Source organism: Malaclemys terrapin, chromosome 5 (assembly GCF_027887155.1).
Source record: "Malaclemys terrapin pileata isolate rMalTer1 chromosome 5, rMalTer1.hap1, whole genome shotgun sequence".
NCBI lineage: Eukaryota > Metazoa > Chordata > Testudines > Emydidae > Malaclemys > Malaclemys terrapin.
Window position 1 is genome coordinate 62051618 of NC_071509.1, and position 20743 is coordinate 62072360.

A 20743-nucleotide genomic window follows, 5' to 3' on the forward strand; every position below is an offset into this window, starting at 1 on the left:
TTGGGGCCAGGGGTTGGGGTGCGGGAGGGGGTCAGGGCTCTGGGCTGGGGGTGCAGGCTCTGGGGTGGGCTAGGGATGAGGAGTTTGGGGTGCAGGAAGGGGCTCTGGGTTTGGGGTGGGCTAAGGGCTGGGGAAAGGGATTGGGATACAGGGTTACCTCAGGTGGCTCCTGGTCAGTGGCACAGTAGGGGTGCTAAGGCAGGCTTCCTGCCTATCCTGGCACCATGGACCATGCTGCACCCTGGAAATGGCCAGCAGCAGGTCTGGCTCCTAGGCGAAGGCACTCAATGGCTCCGCGCAGCTCTCACTCGCAGACACACCCCAGCTCCCATTGGCCGGGAACTGCGCACGGAGCCCCGTGGTCCCCCCACCTAGGAGCTGGACCTGCTGCTAGCCACTTCCAGGGCGCAGCACTGTTAGAATAGGTAGGGACTAGCCTGCCTTAGCTGGGCAGCGCCACCGATGGGACTTTTAACGGCCCGGTTGGCAGTGCTGACCAGAGCCACTGCAACCCAGTGCCTTACATTCTGCGACCCAGTACTGGGTCATGACCTGCAAATTGAAAACCACTGCTCTAGAGCAGGGGAGGTGGGAATCTGCAAGAAGAGTCTGGAAGGTTGAGGGAAAGAATAGTGACATATTCCCATTTATCACATTTCCTCCCCCAAAAAGCATACACCAGTCACGCTGCCACTCAAATTGCGCTCTCCCATCAACTAGTCACATCATCCTTTTATTTCCACACCCTTATCACATTCACCCGGGGCCCCTCTGGACTCTCATGTAAGGGTATGAAGAGTAGAGTGGCTACGACCTTCCCACAGCTCCCTCACAATTCAAAGCCCATGGTAGCTGAGGACTCTGAAAAGCAGGGTGGGTCAGATCTCAAAAACCCAGTTACTATGGGGTAGGTAACAATACGTTGTTCTTCAAGCATGTGTCAATGTGGATCCCACATTCCTGCCAAACCTGCTGCCTCTGGAATGATGCTGGTACGTGACAAAAGAGGAGGATAACAGCTGTCTCCTGAAGTACCTGGTTTCGTGAAGGGTACTCTGGTTAAGTAGTCTGGGAAGAGGAGAGAGCTCTCTCACGCTCTTGGGGTTATTAGTGTGGTTTATTGTAGGGAGCTGGAGTATAAATCCCCAGCATAGCCCTAGAATTATTAAGGGAGTGGAGTGCATCATCTGTTTGGCTACTGAAGAGGTCCATCCCTTAGAAGGGCAGGTCCTCTATGGTGCACTGCATCTCCTTAGTAATGTTGGATGCTTGAAACCAAAAGGCCCATCTCATGGTGACCGCCAAGGCCATCAATGTGGCAGTTGTGTCCAATGCATCCACAGCTGCTAGGAAGGCAGACGTTATGACCACTTGGCCCTCCTTCACAATCTCTCAGTTACTCCCTACTATCTTGTGAGATTTTTGGTAGGAAGGGGACTACAATCTCCCAGGTGAGAAAACTGTATTTCAAGAACAAGGCCCGATAGCTCACAATGCAGAGCTGTAGTTAGATGGAGGGAAAAAAAAAAAAAAAAAACACACCAAAGTCTGTACCACTAATGCCACAACCTGGATATAGAAATGCTTCAAATCCTTTTGTGAGACCTGGTACCTCTTTCAAATCCTCTTAGATGAAGAGCAAACTGTGGCTGGAGTCTACCAAAGTCACTTCACCAGCTTGCACATACCCTTGTTGGTGGGGAGGGCAATCGTGGCTGGGAATGAGGAGCTCAGGAGGTCAGAGTTTACAGGACTTTTCCTAGATTACCAAAATTTCAGTGTCCCAGGTCTCAGTGATCTGGGTCAGCAAATCCTGGAGAACCATGAAGCCATCAGACACTGAAATTGAGGATGACCCACCCACTACCCCTTGCGTTTTGTCTGTATTGGTGCCCTAAACAAGGAGCCTCCACTGCCTCCTGCATGATCCCCTCCGGAATGCAGGGGAGACACATCCCAGCTTCTTTTCAGTGAGAACGAGTGGGATGGCAAAGGTGATACGTAGTATATCTCATTGAATGGTGGCACCATTGGGTAGGGCAATCCAGTGCCAGCAGTGGTCTTGGTGTGAAGGATGTCTTGAGTGGAAATATGCATTCTGCCTCCAAAACATATCTTAGCACCATGATGGGATAAGTCCTTAGTGCCAGCCTCGATGCCGGTGGCAAGGTCAGTATTGGACTATTCCTCTTCTCCAGATCTTCCTCTACACTGCAGTCAAATTCAACTCTCCAGCCCTCGAACCACTGAGGGGCTTACAGGATTTGTCTCTGAGGGACTGGTGTTTATGTCCCTCCATTCAAGACAATCCAGAATGATGTTCAGAGCTATGCTTCTGCCTATACTCCATGTCGGCCTGCCTTTTGGTGATGGTCTTTGGCATTGAGTCTGTAGGTGCTGGGGTTGATGCTGGAGCTACTGGTATGAAGGCTGACAATACTAGGGCTGCTGGCAACAGGACTGTCAGTGCCAGTGCCTTCTGTACCTTTTTGGATTTTTCTCACTGCTGGATCCCAGCATGAGGTGTCTGCTGGAGGAGGCACTACCCAAGGATGGCTTCTTCTGCTCCTGTTCGGTGTTGCCATTTCCTCCAGTTCAAAAGTGATTCTCACAGACTCTATCTGGACTTAAGTATCAGGGGGTAGCCGTGTTAGTCTGTATCTACAAAAACAACAAGGAGTCTGGTGGCACCTTAAAGACTAACAGATTTATTAGAGCATAAGCTTTCGTGAGTAAAAACCTCACTTCTTCGGATGCATAGAGTGAAAGTTACAGATGCAGGCATTATATACTGACACATGGAGAGCAGGGAGTTACTTCACAAGTGGAGAACCAGTGTTGACAGGGCCAATTCAATCAGGGTGGATGTAGTCCACTCCCAATAATAGATGAGGAGGTGTCAATTCCAGGAGAGGAAAAGCTGCTTCTGTAGTGAGCCAGCCACTCCCAGTCCCTATTCAAGCTCAGATTAATGGTGTTGAATTTGCAAATGAATTTTAGTTCTGCTGTTTCTCTTTGAAGTCTGTTTCTGAAGTTTTTTTGTTCAATGATAGTGACTTTTAAATCTGTAATAGAATGACCAGGGAGATTGAAGTGTTCACTTACTGGCTTATGTATGTTACCATTCCTGATGTCCGATTTGTGTCCATTTATTCTTTTGCGGAGGGACTGTCCCGTTTGGCCAATGTACATGGCAGAGGGGCATTGCTGGCACATGATGGCATATATGACATTAGTGGATGTGCAGGTGAATGAGCCCCTGATGGTGTGGCTGATGTGGTTGGGTCCTCTGATGGTGTCGCCAGAGTAGATATGGGGACAGAGTAGGCAACGAGGTTTGCTACAGGGATAGGTTCCTGGGTTGGTGTTTCTGTGGTGTGGTGTGTAGTTGCTGGTGAGTATTTGCTTCAGGTTGGGGGGTTGTCTGTAAGTGAGGACTGGCCTGCCTCCCAAGGTCTGTGAGAGTGAGGGATCATTTTCCAGGATAGGTTGTAGATCGTGGATAATGCGCTGGAGAGGTTTTAGCTGGGGGCTGTATGTGATGGCCAGTGGTGTTCTGTTATTGTCCTTGTTGGGCCTGTCCTGCAGTAGGTGATTTCTGGGTACCCGTCTTGCTCTGTCAATCTGTTTCCTCACTTCCCCAGGTGGGTATTGTAGTTTTACGAATGCTTGATAAAGATCTTGTAGGTGTTTGTCTCTGTCTGAGGGGTTGGAGCAAATTCGGTTGTATCTTAGGGCTTGGCTGTAGACAATGGATCGTGTGATGTGTCTTGGATGGAAGCTGGAGGCATGTAGGTATGTATAGCGGTCAGTAGGTTTCCGGTATAGGGTGGTGTTTATGTGACCATCAATTATTTGTACTGTAGTGTCCAGGAAGTGGATCTCTTGTGTGGACTGGTCCAGGCTGAGGCTGATGGTGGGGTGGAAATTGTTGAAGTCCAGGTGGAATTCTTCAAGGGCCTCCTTTCCGTGGGTCCATATGATGAAGATGTCATCAATATAGCGCAAGTAGAGGAGGGGCATTAGGGGACGAGAGCTGAGGAAGCGTTATTCTAAGTCAGCCATAAAAATGTTGGCATACTGTGGGGCCATGCGAGTACCCATAGCAGTGCCACTGACTTGAAGGTATAAGTTCTCCCCAAATCTGAAGTGGTTGTGGGTGAGGACAAAGTCACAAAGCTCAGCCACCAGGCTTGCTGTGGCCTCATCAGGGATACTGTTCCTGACAGCTTGTAGTCCATCCTCATGTGGAATATTGGTATAAAGTGCTTCTACATCCATGGTGGCCAGGATGGTGTTTTCAGGAAGAACATCAATGCATTGTAGTTTCCTCAGGAAGTCGGTGGTGTCTCGAAGATAGCTGGGAGTGCTGGTAGCATAGGGTCTGAGGAGAGAGTCCAAATAGCCAGATAATCCTGCTGTCAGAGTGCCAATGCCTGAGATGATGGGGCGTCCAGGGTTTCTGGGTTTATGGATCTTGGGTAGCAGATAGAATACCCCTGGTCAGGGTTCTGCGGGTGTGTCCATGTAGATTTGTTCCCGTACTGTAGCTGGGAGTTTCTTGAGGAGATGGTGCAGTTTCTTTTGGTATTCCTCAGTGGGATCAGAGGATAGTGGCCTGTAGAATGTGGTCTTGGAGAGTTGCCTGGCAGCCTTCTGTTCATAATCTGACCTGTTCATTATGACTACAGCACCTCCTTTGTCAGCCCCTTTGATGATAACGTCAGAGTTGTTTCTGAGGCTGTGGATGGCATTGCGTTCTGTACGGCTGAGGTTATGGGACAAGTGATGTTGTTTGTCCACAATTTCAGCCTGTGCACGTCTGCGGAAACACTCTATGTAGAGGTCCAGTCTGTCATTTCGACCGTCAGGAGGAGTCCACGCAGAGTTCTTCTTCTTATAGTGTTGGTAGGAGGGTTCCTGTGGGTCAGTGCACTGTTCAGTGGTGCGTTGAAAATATTCCTTGAGTCGGAGACGACGAAAGTAGGCTTCCAGATCACCGCAGAACTGTATCATGTTCGTGGGGATGGTGGGACAGAAAGAGAGTCCCCGAGATAGGACAGACTCTTCTGCTGGGCTAAGTGTGTGGTTGGAAAGATTGACAATGTTGTTAGATGAGTTGAGGGTACCATTGTTATAGCCCCCAGTGGCAGGTATTAGTTTAGATAGCTTACAGTCCTTTTTCCTCTGTAGAGAAGTGAAGTGTGCATTGTAAATTGCTTGTCTCATTTTTGTAAAGTCCAGCCACGTGGAAGTTTGTGTAGAAGGCTGGTATTGTATGAGAGTCTCCAGTTCTGAGAGCTCATTCTTGATCTTCTCCTGTCTGCTGTACAGGATGCTGATCAGGTGGTTCCTCAGTTTCTTTGAGAGTGTGTGGCACAGTCTCTCACCATACTCAGTGTAGTATGTTGATTGCAATGGATTTTTTACCTTCAGTCCTTTTGGTATGATGTCCATCTGTTTGCATTTGGAGAGGAAGATGATGTCTGTCTGTATCTGTGCAAGTTTTTTGTTGAGGTTGATGGATTTCCACTCCATACGGCTAAATTTAGTGCCTTGCATGTCAAGTATCAGGGGGTAGCCGTGTTAGTCTGTATCTACAAAAACAACAAGGAGTCTGGTGGCACCTTAAAGACTAACAGATTTATTAGAGCATAAGCAAACTTCAGAAACAGACTTCAAAGAGAAACAGCAGAACTAAAATTCATTTGCAAATTCAACACCATTAATCTGGGCTTGAATAGGGACTGGGAGTGGCTGGCTCACTACAGAAGCAGCTTTTCCTCTCCTGGAATTGACACCTCCTCATCTATTATTGGGAGTGGACTACATCCACCCTGATTGAATTGGCCCTGTCAACACTGGTTCTCCACTTGTGAAGTAACTCCCTGCTCTCCATGTGTCAGTATATAATGCCTGCATCTGTAACTTTCACTCTATGCATCCGAAGAAGTGAGGTTTTTACTCACGAAAGCTTATGCTCTAATAAATCTGTTAGTCTTTAAGGTGCCACCAGACTCCTTGTTGTTTTTATCTGGACTTACACATCTTGGAGAAAAAACGAATGGCAAGCTCTGCATCTGTCTGGAACTTGGCTCTCGCCCAAGCAGCAGTTGTGAGTGGGGTTAGTCTATCACAACACAGGAAACATTTAAATAATCATGGTTTGGAGTGTGCCGTTAGGTGCAGAGGTTGATGCAAAGTGCCTTACCCCACTGTACAGGGCTGTTGTCCTTTCTGAGTCCAATCAGGCCAAAGCGGATGAGAAGAATGAAGCACTAAAGAGAGTGGTGAGTCAGAGACCACTGTGTTGTGTCTTGCTGCCATGGGTGGCAAGAGAGAACTGAGGGAGGGTCATGGCCACTCCTCCCTTTATGCTCACAAGGAAGCATGAGATGGCACAGGGCACATGCACAGCCCTAATGGATACTGCTATTCAGAAGACTCTGATCTTGCATGCACGATGCACATGCACAACTACAGTGGAATCCACACTGACATATAATCAAAGACAATGGTTGAGATATCCTGCATGGCAGTGCTTTTTGTTTTTAAAAGGACACTGCCAAACACTGCTTAGCATTATATTTTTGTGTGAGCTCTGCTGTTTTTAATATGCTCCCAAGATAACTGAAATTAAAGAGCTCTCTCTACAGATTGCTATTTTCCATTTGCAATCACTAATTCCTTCTTCACATTTCTGATGGATCTGAAATTAACAGCTCCTTTCTTCCTCGTTTACATAATTGAGGATATAAGCACCAATTGGGGAATTAGCGTATACATTTATTGGTGCTACAAACCTATGATGAGTTCACATGTTGTTTCTATATAGATCCCGCAAAGAGAGTAATGATTTGCAAAGAAAGAAAATGAACTAAGTGGCAGATTTAGATTTTTAAAAGGTAATTTAAAATCTAAAAGGTCATTTAAAATCTGCAGGTCATTCTCATGGACTACAAACATTTTTAAAGGTCAGTTAAATACATTGAAAAATTAAAGGGTTAAACTATATATTTTTTTTAATGTTCTCCCTTTCTGATCCTTAGAGAGATTCATTTCAACATTTTAAGAGTTGAAAGAAATGAGGGATCCATCTTTCAAATTAAGAATTGCTGATTTTCATCTGATTTAACAGAGTTGTCAAGGCTGCTTCCCCACTCTGAACTTTAGGGTACAAATGTGGGGGCCTGCATGAAAACTTCTAAGCTTAACTACCAGCTTAGATCTGGTCCGCTGTCACCACTCCCAAATGTGCAAATTCCCTTCCCTGGGTAGCCTTGAGAGACTTGTTCAGAAAGATTTGGAGAGCCTGGATTGATTAGGGTTACCATTCGTCCGGATTTACCCGGACATGTCCTCCTTTTGTGTGCTAAAAATAGCGTCCGGGGGGAATTTGTAAAGCACTCACAATGTCCGGGATTAGCAGAGCGAGCGGCTGGGAGGGCTGCAGGGAAGTCCCGGGCTGGACTCAGGAGCAGCTGTAGAGGAGCCGGATCCGCCCTGCATTCTGAGCCGGCAGCTCCCTTGCAGCCCAGTCCGGCAGCACTGTGCAGGGCCAGGGACCGGGTTTTGTTGTGCTGGGGAGCGCAGCCACGTGTCCGGCTCGGCTGCACAGAGCCCAACACTCTGTTCTGAGCAGCAGGGTAAGGGGGACCGGGGGCAGGAAGGTTCTGGAGGGGGCAGTCAAGAAACGGGGGGGGGCTTTTTGGGGGGAGTGGAGAAAGTTTTGGGCAGTCAGGGTACAGGTAGGGGGTAGGGTCCTGGGGGGGCAGTTGGGGGGGGTCTTAGGAGGGGGCAGTTAGGGGACAAGGAACAGGGAGTCTTAGGTAGGGGGTGGGGTTCTGGAGGGCAGTTAGGAGCAGGGGTCCCAGGAGGGGGCAGTCAGGGGACAAGGAGCAGGGGGGGGTGTTTGGGAGTTCTGGGGGGGGGCTGTCAGGTGGCAGGGGTGGGGAGATGGATCGGAGCAGTCAGGGGACAGGGAGCAGAGGGGTTTAGATGGGTTGGGAGTTCTGGGGAGGGGGTGGGGAGTGGTTGGATGGGGCGTGGGAGTCCCAGGGGTCTGTCTGGGGGTGGGGGTGTGGATAAGGGTTGGGGCAGTCAGGGGACAAGAGGCAGGGAGGCTTAGATAGGGAGTGGAGTCCTGGGGGGCAGTTAGGGGCAGGGGTCCCAGGAGGGGGCAGTCAGGGGACAAGGAACGGGGGGAGGGTTGGGGGTTCTGGGGGGGCGGGAAGTGGGAGGGGCAGGGGCGGGGCTAGGGCGGGGCTCCTCCCATCCTCTTTTTTTCTTGCTGAAATATGGTAACCCTAGGATTGATGTCTGGTCCCTCTCAGTCCCAAGAGCGAACAACCCCCAAAACAAAGAGCACAAACAAAAACCTTCCCCCAACCAAGATTTGAAAGTATCTTGTCCCCTTATTGGTCCTTTGGGTCAGATGTCAGCCAGGTTACCTGAGCTTCTTAACCCTTTACAGGTAAAAGGATTTTGGAGTCTCTGGCCAGGAGGGATTTTATAGTATTGTACACAGGAGGGCTGTTACCCTTCCCTTTATAGTTATGACAAGAGTTGAGGAAAGAACTTACTGAAATGTTTTGTTAATAGTTCAATCAATATTTTCCTTTTGCTGTTCATTAAATATAGCAGTGGCCTGATTTTCAGAGCAGCTGAGAAACTGCAGCTCCCATTGATTTCAGTGTGAACTGTGTATGCTCAGCATCTCTGAAGAAAAAAATCAGACCACTTGACCTTCAACACCTCATCAGCTTCTGTTATATCCTTTCTACTCTGTGGCCAGTTACTGGAACAAAAGGATAAAAAAAGAAAATCCTCACCAAAATAAATCAGTAAAGGATCAGAACTAATACCGTGAATTTGAAAATACTACCCTTGAAATTTCCAGGGAGAAGGACATTTGGATTTGAATATCTATATCCGAGCCTTCCCCAGTATGGAAAAGATCTCATCAGAAGGAGAACTGGCTCAAGATTGTGGGAGTTTTGCAAGAATAGCTTGACTTCAGAAGACATCCACTGTTTGGGGCCAAAATCTCACAAGAACTCAAGATTTTGACTCAGTCATAGCTGCACTACAGCACTAATGATCTTTAAACCTTAACTTTAGCCAGATCCTAATCCAGATCCACGATCCCAGACTAGTTCTAAAAATAAGAATTTTACAGCAAATGGTGTAACGTATTCTAAAGAGCAAAGATAGGATATGATTTTGGTCCCAATACTGTAGGGTTAAAATTTTCACCTATCTTAGAATGACTCCAGTTTGGTGAAATAATGCCCTTAGGATTCTAAATAGCTCCTCGTAAAGAAATTTAGCCACTCTCTTGGATAATTTTTTTAAAATTAAGTAAACCCTTCACCATTGCGGGAGCTACAAGGCATTGTGCTCTGTAACTGCAAGGCCAGCAGAGAGACCACAAGTTTACTGACACATCTGATCCCCAGAGCTGCAATGCTGTTGAAGCAGCAATGAGGAAGAGTATACAGAGCAGTCTTGTTGGCTTGGGTTGCTATAACAACTCAACTGGAAGAAGCAGATATAGATGTAGGGAAGAAATCGTATTTGCAAAACAGAAGAGGGTAAAAACTATTGGGGAAACATTTCCAGGGTTCTAAGAGGGTACTATAAATTATGAGGAACAAGAGACATTTACATTCATTTTTTAAATATTTATGGCAGTGGCTCTGACACTCTTTTAAATTGTAAATTCTTTAGAGAAGGGGCCTTGTCTTTATACCTGTCTGGAAAATAGCTAACACCCTGTTGGTATCACAGACGCAAATAAGTAAAATAAATTCAGACTGAGTCTACTGAAAGCATTACCTTTTTGTCAGGTTTTGGTGAATTACATATGGAATTAAGAGCCTGTCTCTTATATTCAAGTTTGTCATTTAGCTGGCGAAGTTTATTTACAGCATAATTGGCCTGTTCATTAATTCTTGCGCTGCATTCATCAATAACTTCTTCACAACCTTGGCTCTAGAAATAAAAACGTTAGTTATTAAGAAGTCTATGTCACTGATGCAAAATAAGTTAAATATGTTACCTGTTTGCTATGCATGCTTCATTATTTATACTTTACGTCTATGTACAACTGAAACAATTAACCTCAGTATAGACCAGGGGTTCTCAAACTTCATTGCACCGCGACCCTCTTCTAACAAAAGTTACAACACGACCCCAGAAGGGGGGACCGAAGTCTGAGCCCATCCCATCCCTGCTTCCCCACGTGGAGGGGCCAAAGCCAAAGCCCCACTGCCTCAGGGGTGGGGGCAAAGCCAAAGCCCAAGGCTTCAGCTCCAAGCAGGGGGCCTGTAATCTCAGCCCCACTGCCCAAGGCTGAAGCCCTCAGGCTTCGTCCCCAGACAAACAACAAAGAGTCCGGTGACACCTTAAAGACTAACAGATTTATTTGGGCATAAGCTTTCGTGGGTAAAAAACCTCACTCCTTCAGATCAAGTGAGGTTTTTTACCCACGAAAGCTTATGCCCAAATAAATCTGTTAGTCTTTAAGGTGCCAACGGACTCCTTGTTGTTTTTGTGGATACAGACTAACATGGCTACCCCCTGATACTTGTCCCCAGACAGTAGGTTTGGGCTTTGGCTTCAGCCCCTGACCCAGCAAGTCTAAGCCAGCCTTGGCGAGCCAATTAAAATGGGGTCATACCCAACTTTAGGGTCCCGACCCAGTTTGAGAACTGCTGGTATAGAAAAATCCTGAAATAAAAAGGCATGTAGTGCAAAAGTTGTAATACATTCTTACTTTTATTTCCACATCTGTCATGTAATGTAGCAGTAAGAAGCTGACAAAGAGCCTTATTCTCAGTTACACTAAGTTCCATTTAGGCTGCTCTGGTAGTATAAACAAACTTTAAATTGGGACTTAGGCTAGGTCTACACTACCCGCCTGAATCGGCGGGTAGAAATCGACCTCTCGGGGTCTAATCGATGCTCTTATTCCACCAGCGGAGGTGGGAGTAAGCGCCGTCGACGGGAAGCTGCAGAGGTCGATTTTGCCGCCGTCCTCACAGCGGGGTAAGTCGGCTGCAATACGTCGAATTCAGCTACGCTATTCACGTAGCTGAATTTGTGTATCTTAAATGCCCCCCCCCGGTAGTGTAGATGTAGCCTCAGTGTAACTGAGAATAAGACTCAACATTTGGAATATTAAAGCAGAATACATGTTGGTGGTTATAATTAGTATTGGAAGACACACACGGAGTAAGTACTGCAGCTCTGAGTCTTGAAGACGGTAGAAATATATTCAGGGCCGGCACAACCCATTAGGCGATTTAGGCGGTTGCCTAGGGCGCTACAATTTGGGGGGCGGCGACCGCGGCGGTATTTCGGTGGCAGGTCCTTCCGCTGCCTCATGGGGGACGGCATTTTGGGGCGGGACCTTCTGCCGCCTAGGGCAGCAGAAAAGCTGGCGGCGCTCCTGAATATATTGCTGCAATTTTTATAGACACATCAATTTTCAAACACTGAACCAAATCAAACCTTTTCACTTCATTTATTTTTCTGACTGGATTTTACTTCTGTTTTACAAGTTAATTATTTTATCTTAAAAGTTTAAGACCACCAAACGCTGAGTACACACAAATAATCCTTGAATTTCTGGTTCATTTTCTCCTAGCTATTTTAATGAATCAGTACATGGGTAATAACCTCTGCGCCAATGAGCATGGGTGGCAAAACAACCCCACACCTTTGGGAGACCTGTTCCACTCATACACTCTTCAATCTCACACCTACAATCTTCCCTTGCTTGCTGTGGTGTCCCCATCTTGAAAAATGGGCTTGAGATCCAACAGAGACAAGCAACTAGATTAGCTCCCCCTGCCAGCTGTTACATCCTCCCTCCAAGAGGCCCAATACCCTGCCCAGTTATTAGAGGGGATATAGAACTTTGTCTGGGCCCCATATATTTTAATTCACTCATGGCCAGATCTGATGAACGTAACTTCATGAGCAATGCAGATGGACTCTTTATGTATATTGGAAATAGAAAATAACCTATTGAATTCAATAAAGAATTATATCCCCAGAAAGTATGGTTAAAAAAAAAAATTAAAAAAATGCACACACTACAGAAAACATCTCATTCTCTATTAAATTCAATAGGTTTTTGGAGGAATTTCTACAGAATACCATTGTTTTCATCCTTAAGTTCTACAGGACTTTTCCGTCTTAGAAGGATGAGAAAGGATAAAATAATAACAATAATTAATTGATCAGCAATCCTTAATTTGATCCTTAAAATGAGAGGCAACACTTTCTATAGGGTGTGCTGTTCTGTATGCGCTGGTGGTTAGAGGTTCTGAGCTGAGACCTGATTTCTATCCCCAGCTCTGCCACTCCCCTGCTGTGAAGTTGAGCAAATAAACTTCACCTCTCTGTGCCGGTTTTCTTCACATCCTCTTGTCCATGCAGATTGTAAGTTCTTAAGCCAGAGACTCTCTCTTACTATGTATTTGTACAGCACCTAACACAGTAAGGCCTGGCTGGTGCCTCTAGGAATGGGTTGGGCAAACTTTTTGGCTCAAGGGCCACATCTGAGTGGGGAAATTGCATGCAGGGCCATGAATGTAGGGCTGGGGCAAGGGGCTGGGGTGCGGGAAGCAGTACAGGGTGTGTGGGGGAGTGCGGTGTGCAAGAAGGGGCTCAGGGCAAGGGGTTAAGGTGCAGGAGGGGTGCAAGGTGTACGAGGGGGCTCAGGGCAGGGGGTTAGGGGCAGGAGGGGTGCAAGGTGTACGAGGGGGCTCAGGGCAGGGGGTTAGGGGCAGGAGGGGTGCAGGGTGCAGGAAGGGTTCGGCGCCACTTACCTTGAGTGGCTCCAGGGTGGCAGCGGCGCACAGTGGGGCTAAGGCAGGCTCCCTGCCTGTCCTGGCCCTGCGCCGCTCCCGGAAGTGGCCGGCACCAAATCCCTGCAGCCCTGGGGGCAGGGGTGGGGGGCAGAGGGCTCCACGCACTGCCCTATCCTGCGGGTACCTCCCCCAAAACTCCCATTGGCCGCGGTTCCCTGTTCCCGGCCAATGGGAGCTGCAAGGGGCAGTGTCTGCAGGCGAGAGCAGTGTGCGGAGTCCTCTGCAACCCATCTCCCCCAGAGGCCACAGGGACGTGGTGCCGGCCGCTTCTGGGAGCAGTGCAGGGCCAGGGCAGGCAGGAAGCCTGCCTTAGTCCCACGGCGCCAAGAGGGTGGCAATCCCAAGGGCCAGATCTGGCCTGCGGGCCATAGTTTGCCCACCCCTGCTCTAGGAGCTACAACAATAATACCAATAAGAAATACTAGTAACACAGAATATTATTTATGGGCCCCTTGAACATTACCATAAAGTAAAGCAGTATTTGGGAAGTACAGAAAGGACAGGAAAAAGAATTGAAGAGGCCCGAGAATGTAAGCAACTGAAACAATTTCAGTACTGAAAAATGAACAAAAAACTGTGTCATCAATTTTGGTTTGGTAATCAGTGCACTTTTGAGGCATTGTGTTTAATTAAAAATGTTGTATGATTCCTTGCATGTTGTCAGCATTTATGTTTGCTAGAATAATTATGTCCATCATAATACATTAAAATTATGACTATTAATGATAAAAAATTATAAGACAATCAAAACAATTAATTGCTGATCAGAATACAGTGATCACGTAAACGTGTTAACTTCAAATGCTAAAAACAGTTATGTTCTTATTAGCACATTAGTAATCCAGAACCTGGGCTTGTGATTTATTTTAGTAGTACAATGCCTGTAGCAGCCTGAAGCACAAAGCAATTTTTGTCAAAGAGTTAAAGCAAACATCTTCTCCTCTTAAATTTTTGATTTACTCCATTTTTTAAGGAAGTCTTCTTTAAGGAGAGAAATGGTCATTCCTGAGTGATTTAGAGAAACACAATAATCTCCCCATAAATTCAAAATAATCTACTCATTGTTTATAGAGCCTTCATTTATTTGCAAACTACACAATAGCACTGTATGGCTTTTTAACAATGTACTCTCACCGATCTCTGCATTACTATAGTTATCTTTGCTGGAATGTTGCTAGTAATGTCTATGGAAGGGTCTTACAACAACTACTTTGCCTGTCTGACAGTAAATATGAACATATTGGCATCAACTCCTTCACTAACTGGCCAAATCCTTCAATCCTTATTCAGGAAAAGCTCTCAATGTCTTGTATGGTCTGCAAGATTCAGTCCTTGATGAGTTTCAAAATAAAACAAAAACACATGCATCCTGATGAGGCCTATGACAGAAACCTGTCTGAGTGGGCCAAAAGTCAGTAATAGAATATTACGGGCCATACATTTATGGCCACTCCAACCCAGGTACACTGGGGAGTCAGCAAGAAGCCCTCGGAAGGGGAACTATGAGATGACTGCAGGTGGGAAGTGCAAGGGAAGTCCAGGAAGTGATACCAGAAGCACTGGCAACCCCAGGGAGCATATCTGGTTGTGACACAGGCAGGGCCACTGCCCCACTCCTCCCTATGTGCTGGCACTAGTGCAGAAGAGTGGCAACTGTGGAAGAAGGGGAGTGCTTGCTCTATCTGTTGTACAGCTATAACAAGCCTCATTGTCCAGCAAGCTCCCTCTACCAGCATCTCCGGAGATATTATGCGTCAGCTGGATGGTGTACCTCTTGCCCTCCCCTCACAGTACAGCTCTGCCTCTAAAGATAGGTAACGAAACCTTTCAGCCTGATTTTTCAGAAGTGCCAAGTACCCCTTCCTCATGGGAACTGTGGGTGCTGAGCACCACTGGGGGGGTTGTTGTGGTGGTCATCAAACCATACGTTTCTACTAACCAAAACGAATCCTCCAGAAATATAACTGTGCCAGAGGAAAATGATTTCTCAGTTGCATCTTTTGCTATATATGAAATTGAAGGACCACTAGCCAACAGTATTATTTTCCCCCATATCTGAAAGCCTGTGAAAGCTTCTGCAGACAAGATTCCTTCCTCTTATGCTCAGTTCAAAGCCCCTTGAGGCTCACCGTAGAGCAATTAGCATTGCTTGTATTAGAGAGAAGTGCTCTAATTGTACACTCTTCATTAGCAATTTGTGATAAACAGTTTTAAAAAAAAAAATCTTTATCCACACTGCAGAGTTGTTCATAGATCGAATGAGACCTGCAAAGACCAAAGTGCAGCCTTCAAAATCTGCACATTTTCCCTCAAGGATTTAAAGGAAAGATAACCAATGGTAATGCTGAAGAATTAGGTATTGAAGACTGTAGGAGAGTCCAAGATAAATGTTATCCAACCAAAAAAAAAAACAACCCCACAGCTATTCTTGAAATGTATCAGTTTCTTCAGGAAAAATGCTATCTGTGTCAGGCTCTAGATAACATACATAAGGAAATCAAAATCACACAACTTTTTTTTTTTTTTTTAAATAGTTTGCCACTTCTGGGCAATAAGTCAGTGTTTCCTGAAAGACCTATTGATTGCAAGGCTCAGAAGGACAAATTTTTGAGGTGCCTTTTGTCTCCTTATGGTTTGGAATATATGTAGCTGAATAAGAGAAGCAGGATCCTTGAATCCCTTATCAAGAAAAAACCCATTTAACAGAAGAGCAAATATTAAAAGAGGGAACATGCTAAAAAACTGTGTGTTTGAAGTATTTCCCTAGGATAGTTCGCCTCTCAAAACCATCTGTGGAGAACAAGGGATGGATAGAATCCAAAGTTTCATTTGAAGACCTTTCAATCGTATTTAACTATTAAATCTGAAAACCTCAGATTCTGAGTTACCGTTTCCTAGTGTTTAGGACTGCAAAGTGTGAGCCAGCATATCTGGGTGCTAGTTCCAGTTCTGCCTCTCACAGTGTGACCTTTGGCAATTCCCTGAACTTCTGGTGTCTCAGTTTACCCACTTGTAGAACAAAGATATTAGTCCTTATCTGTCTTGCTGGAGAGTTGTTAGGCTTTATTCATTAACGCCTGTAGAGTGCTTTGAGATCCTTGGTTAAAAGGGTAGCAAAATAAGTGCCTCTGATCTAGCTCCTAAAAAGATTTATAGAACTTGCCTGCAAAGACATCTGGCCCTGGAGAGCTGCCCTTTGGAAAGTCTTCTTATAGTATTTTGAACTTCATCTTTAATATCTCCAAGTCAAGTTGTACTTTTTGTTTTTCATCTTTATCCTCCAATATAGCATAAAAGTTAATTTCTTTGGTAAATTAATAAAAAGCACTAAGATTCTGAATACACAATAATATTTTCTTTTAATCTAAGACATAGTCTATATAAGCTCTTGAGCATCATTCCCCACTCCCTTTTATACAGCTTTCAGTACATATATTCAGCAGGGATTTGAGGCTTTATAGATTAGAGTTTACTGGGAAGGAAGTTAGTTTATAGAAAATGTAGACAATTGTTTTCTTCTCTCCTTTCAACTTACTTTAGATTTATCAATATATGTGATAAGTACAAACTCAAGGCTGAAATAATAATTGTTTAAGTCAACTTAAATTATAAACAGCTGAAAACAAAACAAACAAAATAAATAACTGAAAAAAAAATCATCTTCCACTTCCTTTACCAAAAGGCAAAGCTTGTGAGTTGATATCTAGAACAAAATGCTCAGGATCTAAAGAGTAGAATGATAGACATGCTCACCATGGAGCAAAGCTTGGTATTTGAAAGCTTTTACAAACCTCATAAGCTCTTAATTACTTTAACAAAGTTCAACCAATCAGTCATTTTGCTCCATTTGATGTTAAAGAAATCATGCATCAGTTAAGGGTAGTATCTTTTTAAACCCCCCGTCATACGTTCAACATCATATTATGATCACATAATAAAGTGAGCACCCAACATGTAAGCAACTGGAGATATGTAAAAATGAAAGCTAAAAATTAAATGGTGAGGTTTACCATTATAATAATCGTATTGCACTTGTATATTGGTTTAAAAATGCCATGCACCCTAGTGATGATCCAAGCATAGACATGCTTGCAGGAACTCTTCTTGGATCAAAGAATGCAAATTGCTCTTTGTAACTATGAAGTACAAAGGTAACTCTGAAATTTCAAGTCTTCTCCGAAGAGACTAAGCAGCTTCTCAATTGTTTAGCAGAGCTCAGCAAAATCCTTCCTTCATCAACAGCAAGCACTTTGCATCCCTGGAACCAAAGACAAGACAAAGTGCCTCTTTGCTATATGCATACTATTAGAGACCCGTGTAAAAACTGAAAAAATGGAATATGATCAACTTTGTGGTGTTTGGTGGAATAGCTCAGGAGATGTAAATAACAAAGATCTGAGAAAGTAGTAAAATAAACACAAAGCTTGAGAATAGGAAGTGCCCCTTAGCTTTTCACTCAGATCATCCTCCGGTGATAAAAGCAGCAAGAATTATAGATTTGACTCACCACTTCATCCTTGTCCTCAGAAGTCAACTGAACTGCAATTCTCTCTTCTTCCTTCTTGATCAGCCTCTCATATAAATCACTGACAATGAAGGAGGGGTAGTATCTGTCCTTTAGTGTTTCATAAACATCAGTCTGAATTTTGTAGAAAACTTCAATGCCTTTATTGCCCACAAGACTTTGTTGTATTTCTTTGTAAAGTGACTTTTCCACAGGGATTTCTCTGCTTTCCACAAAGAAATTCTGATAAATTTCACTCACTAATTGAGGTATTTCAGTCTGGAAAATAAGGGGATAGAGATGGGTGAGAGAAGAGAAAAATAAATGTAAAAAAGGACCATTTCTCAGAATCCTCATAGATTTCATTTAAAGAAGGTTGACCTGGCTGTCTCTTGTGCCTGAATATGCGAGTGCACATCTCTATATCTCATGTTAATATCAGCTACCATGCTTGTGCAGCCATGCAGAATAGTCCGTTTTACAAGATATAAAGTGATGGAAGTTTGCATACCCAAGGAAATGATTGAGCCCTAATATGTGATCTTTCTTTACCAGCTTTTGTATTGTATTGAGACGGAAAGAGAATATTATAGCGGCTTTCTGCTCTCCATTTTAAATTGAAATTTCAGAGTGGTATTAGTTATGTCCGGTTTCTTAGCTTTAACTGGATGTACAAATTCTCTTTGCAGAAAATTTGTTGTTTTATAAAATGAGACTGTACCCAATCTAATAATTTAGTGAGCGACAACACCAAAACAAATATGCACACATATTCACCATGTATACAAAAAGGGCATAGGGATGAAATTTGCACCGAAAAATGAGGGAAGAGGTTAAATAAAAAAAGGAAAATGCTCAATGTATGTGACGATCTCCCTGAAAAGTATATCAAGTGACCCATGTCTATCAGATGGGGCAGAATTCCATGGAGCAGTATAAGCATGAGATGACAGAACATCTGCTAAAACAATGACAAACATGACTCAGGACACTCTTGAAAATACAAAGGGCAACCCTAGTAATAGGTCATGGAGTGATTAGTAGCTAAATCTGAGTCTGTGGGTGTTTGTTAATCATTCACTTGGACCACATCTTCTACTGCTCACTATTCATAGTGTGTGATTTGTCATCTAAGTCATGATGAGGTATTGTTCCTGCTCCCTGGTTTGATGAAAATGTTTTTTTTTAAAAAGAGAATAAATGACAATCAATGAATAACTGATGTTCAGTATGAAAATTCGGATTTCATTCTAAGGGAAATCCTGAAAGCTTCACCAAATATATTCACGAATAAACCTCTGGCTACTCGAATATTCACAAACAACAAATATGTCCTTCCTGTGTCCACAGCATGCTTACCCCCTACAGTGTTCAGAGCTGTTTCTTGCAGCTTTAAATTATACTTTTCTACCCCTATTTCTGAACCCACTTACCCATCTGGTTTTGGCAGATCCTATCATGCAGTGTTTTCTCACACTAGATAAAGTACAGTGTTCTACAATGAGAAACTTTAATGATTTTATTCATATCACTCTGGAACCAAAAGGTGTTCTGAACTAGCAGAAGAGGGGTCTTAAAGAAAAAATCTCTAAGTACACACAGAAAACATAAGTATCTTTAACTTGTGACCCAAAGCTCACTGAAATCAAAGGAAAGACGCCTTATGCTCTTCAATGGGCTTTGCATCAATCCCAACGGGAGGGGTAGCATAAAAGAAACAGTGCAGGTGTAGTAGCTACCCAGTTGAAAAGTGTCGAGCAGCGAGATGAGGTACGGCACAGTAATTTTACTTGGTAATAAGCTAAGTGTAGCTATAAAAAGTCAATAAATTACTGAAAATTATTTCTCAGTGGGTTAAGAAAAAACGCTATACTGGTTTTGCCTCTTTTAAATGGGCAGTTGTATGTGACGATGTTGGAAAAGCATCAACGGTCCAATGTCCCATTTTATCATCATTCATGTTTATAACTTCTTTTCTTTCCTCCTCTCTGTTCAAAAAGTAAAGGATTTTTAAATTCTGCCCTGCTATCAGAAGCCAAGGCAACATAAATAGGTTGAAATAATGAAATGTCTAGCACCATTCTGTGCTAGAGAACGAATGCTCATTTTTAGACTATAAAAAGAAAACGCTAACACTGAATTTTTTCATATATTGATTTTGCAGCAAAATTCACCATATAAAGATTCAGTTTTATTAACAAGCCCCCATATACTTCACACTACTTCTACCTTGTTAGCATTCTTCAGATATTCCACTGACTCCCAAAGGCTAATCAAAGCCCTCTTGTCCATCCTTTCCATATACAGTCGAAAGTGCTCTCGGTAGGATGGGTTGGCCAAAATATCCTCAAACTGAAGAATCTGTAAAGGAGAAATCAAGTATAAAACTCAGAAAAGTAACTAAATGAGATTTATCAACAACTATTCATATTGAAACCACTTGACGTAAACGGTTAAAGTGCAATCTGTTTAATGTATTCCCGTGCTGAAATGGTCAGGCTGAATTTCAGTATTGCAGAACTTTTTAGTGTGCCTGCCACACTCAAACCTGGTCTACACAAGCAAAATTCTCCCTTGCTGACATCAGTGCAGTTAAACTGGTGCTGAATGTAATTTAACAGCAAGTGAAACATTTTGTCCTTGGCTACACTTGTAGTACGGAGACAGAAAAGCAGCAGAGCCTACATAAATGGTTTGGACCCAGGCATGTTTTAGTTGGGTTAGTGAATGAGGAATTGCCTGAATAAAGATTTGCTATAACTTTTGCCACCTTTGTAAGAGGTGAACAGGCACTGGTATCTATACTGTGAACAAACTAGAAAAAGAAGAATATGCTGGGTATGTGCACCATTCATTTCTCTCCCAGGGAAGAATCAACTCATTGTCAAAGATTTAAATTCCACCTCCACCAATTAGGAGGCATGACAGATTTTATGTCTATCTATTTGAAGAAAAGCAAATGAACAGTACCTCTGAATAAAAAGTTTAAAAAATTATCTTTTTTCTAAAGGTGAACATCCAAGGGCCATGCCACCCTATGCAGCTTTCACACTCAAAATTCAAATTATATTCTGAAGTCAATGAGAGTTTTGGATACATAAGAAATGATAGATTGGTCCTATAACTGTAGCAGCAACTTTAAATGATTTTTTCATATTATTCTCTTTTTCAATATACCCAGAGTAATTCCAAACAGCCTGTTTCATTAACTATGCTATGAAACTAATAATAGAATCATAGAAGATTAGGGTTGGAAGAAACCTCAGGAGGTCATCTAGTCCAACACCCTGCTCAAAGCAGGACCACCCCCAACTAAATCATCCCAGCCAGGGCTTTGTCAAGCCAGGCCTTAAAAACC

The 20743-nt window shown here is 43.9% G+C and overlaps 1 protein-coding gene across 2 annotated transcripts in view; it reads right to left on the minus strand.

The window, feature by feature from the left end:
- The window catches only part of SNX25 (sorting nexin 25), a 163800-nt gene that overhangs the window by 44216 nt on the left and 98841 nt on the right, over positions 1-20743 (minus strand). The window contains exons 8-10 of one of the 2 annotated variants that reach the window (XM_054030210.1): positions 19615-19746; positions 17389-17664; positions 9838-9993 (exon numbers count right to left, since the gene is read on the minus strand). In XM_054030210.1, coding sequence (XP_053886185.1) covers positions 9838-9993; positions 17389-17664; positions 19615-19746 — 564 coding nt within the window. The remainder of the gene's footprint in view (positions 1-9837; positions 9994-17388; positions 17665-19614; positions 19747-20743) is intronic. The other variant, XM_054030211.1, reaches the window with a different exon arrangement.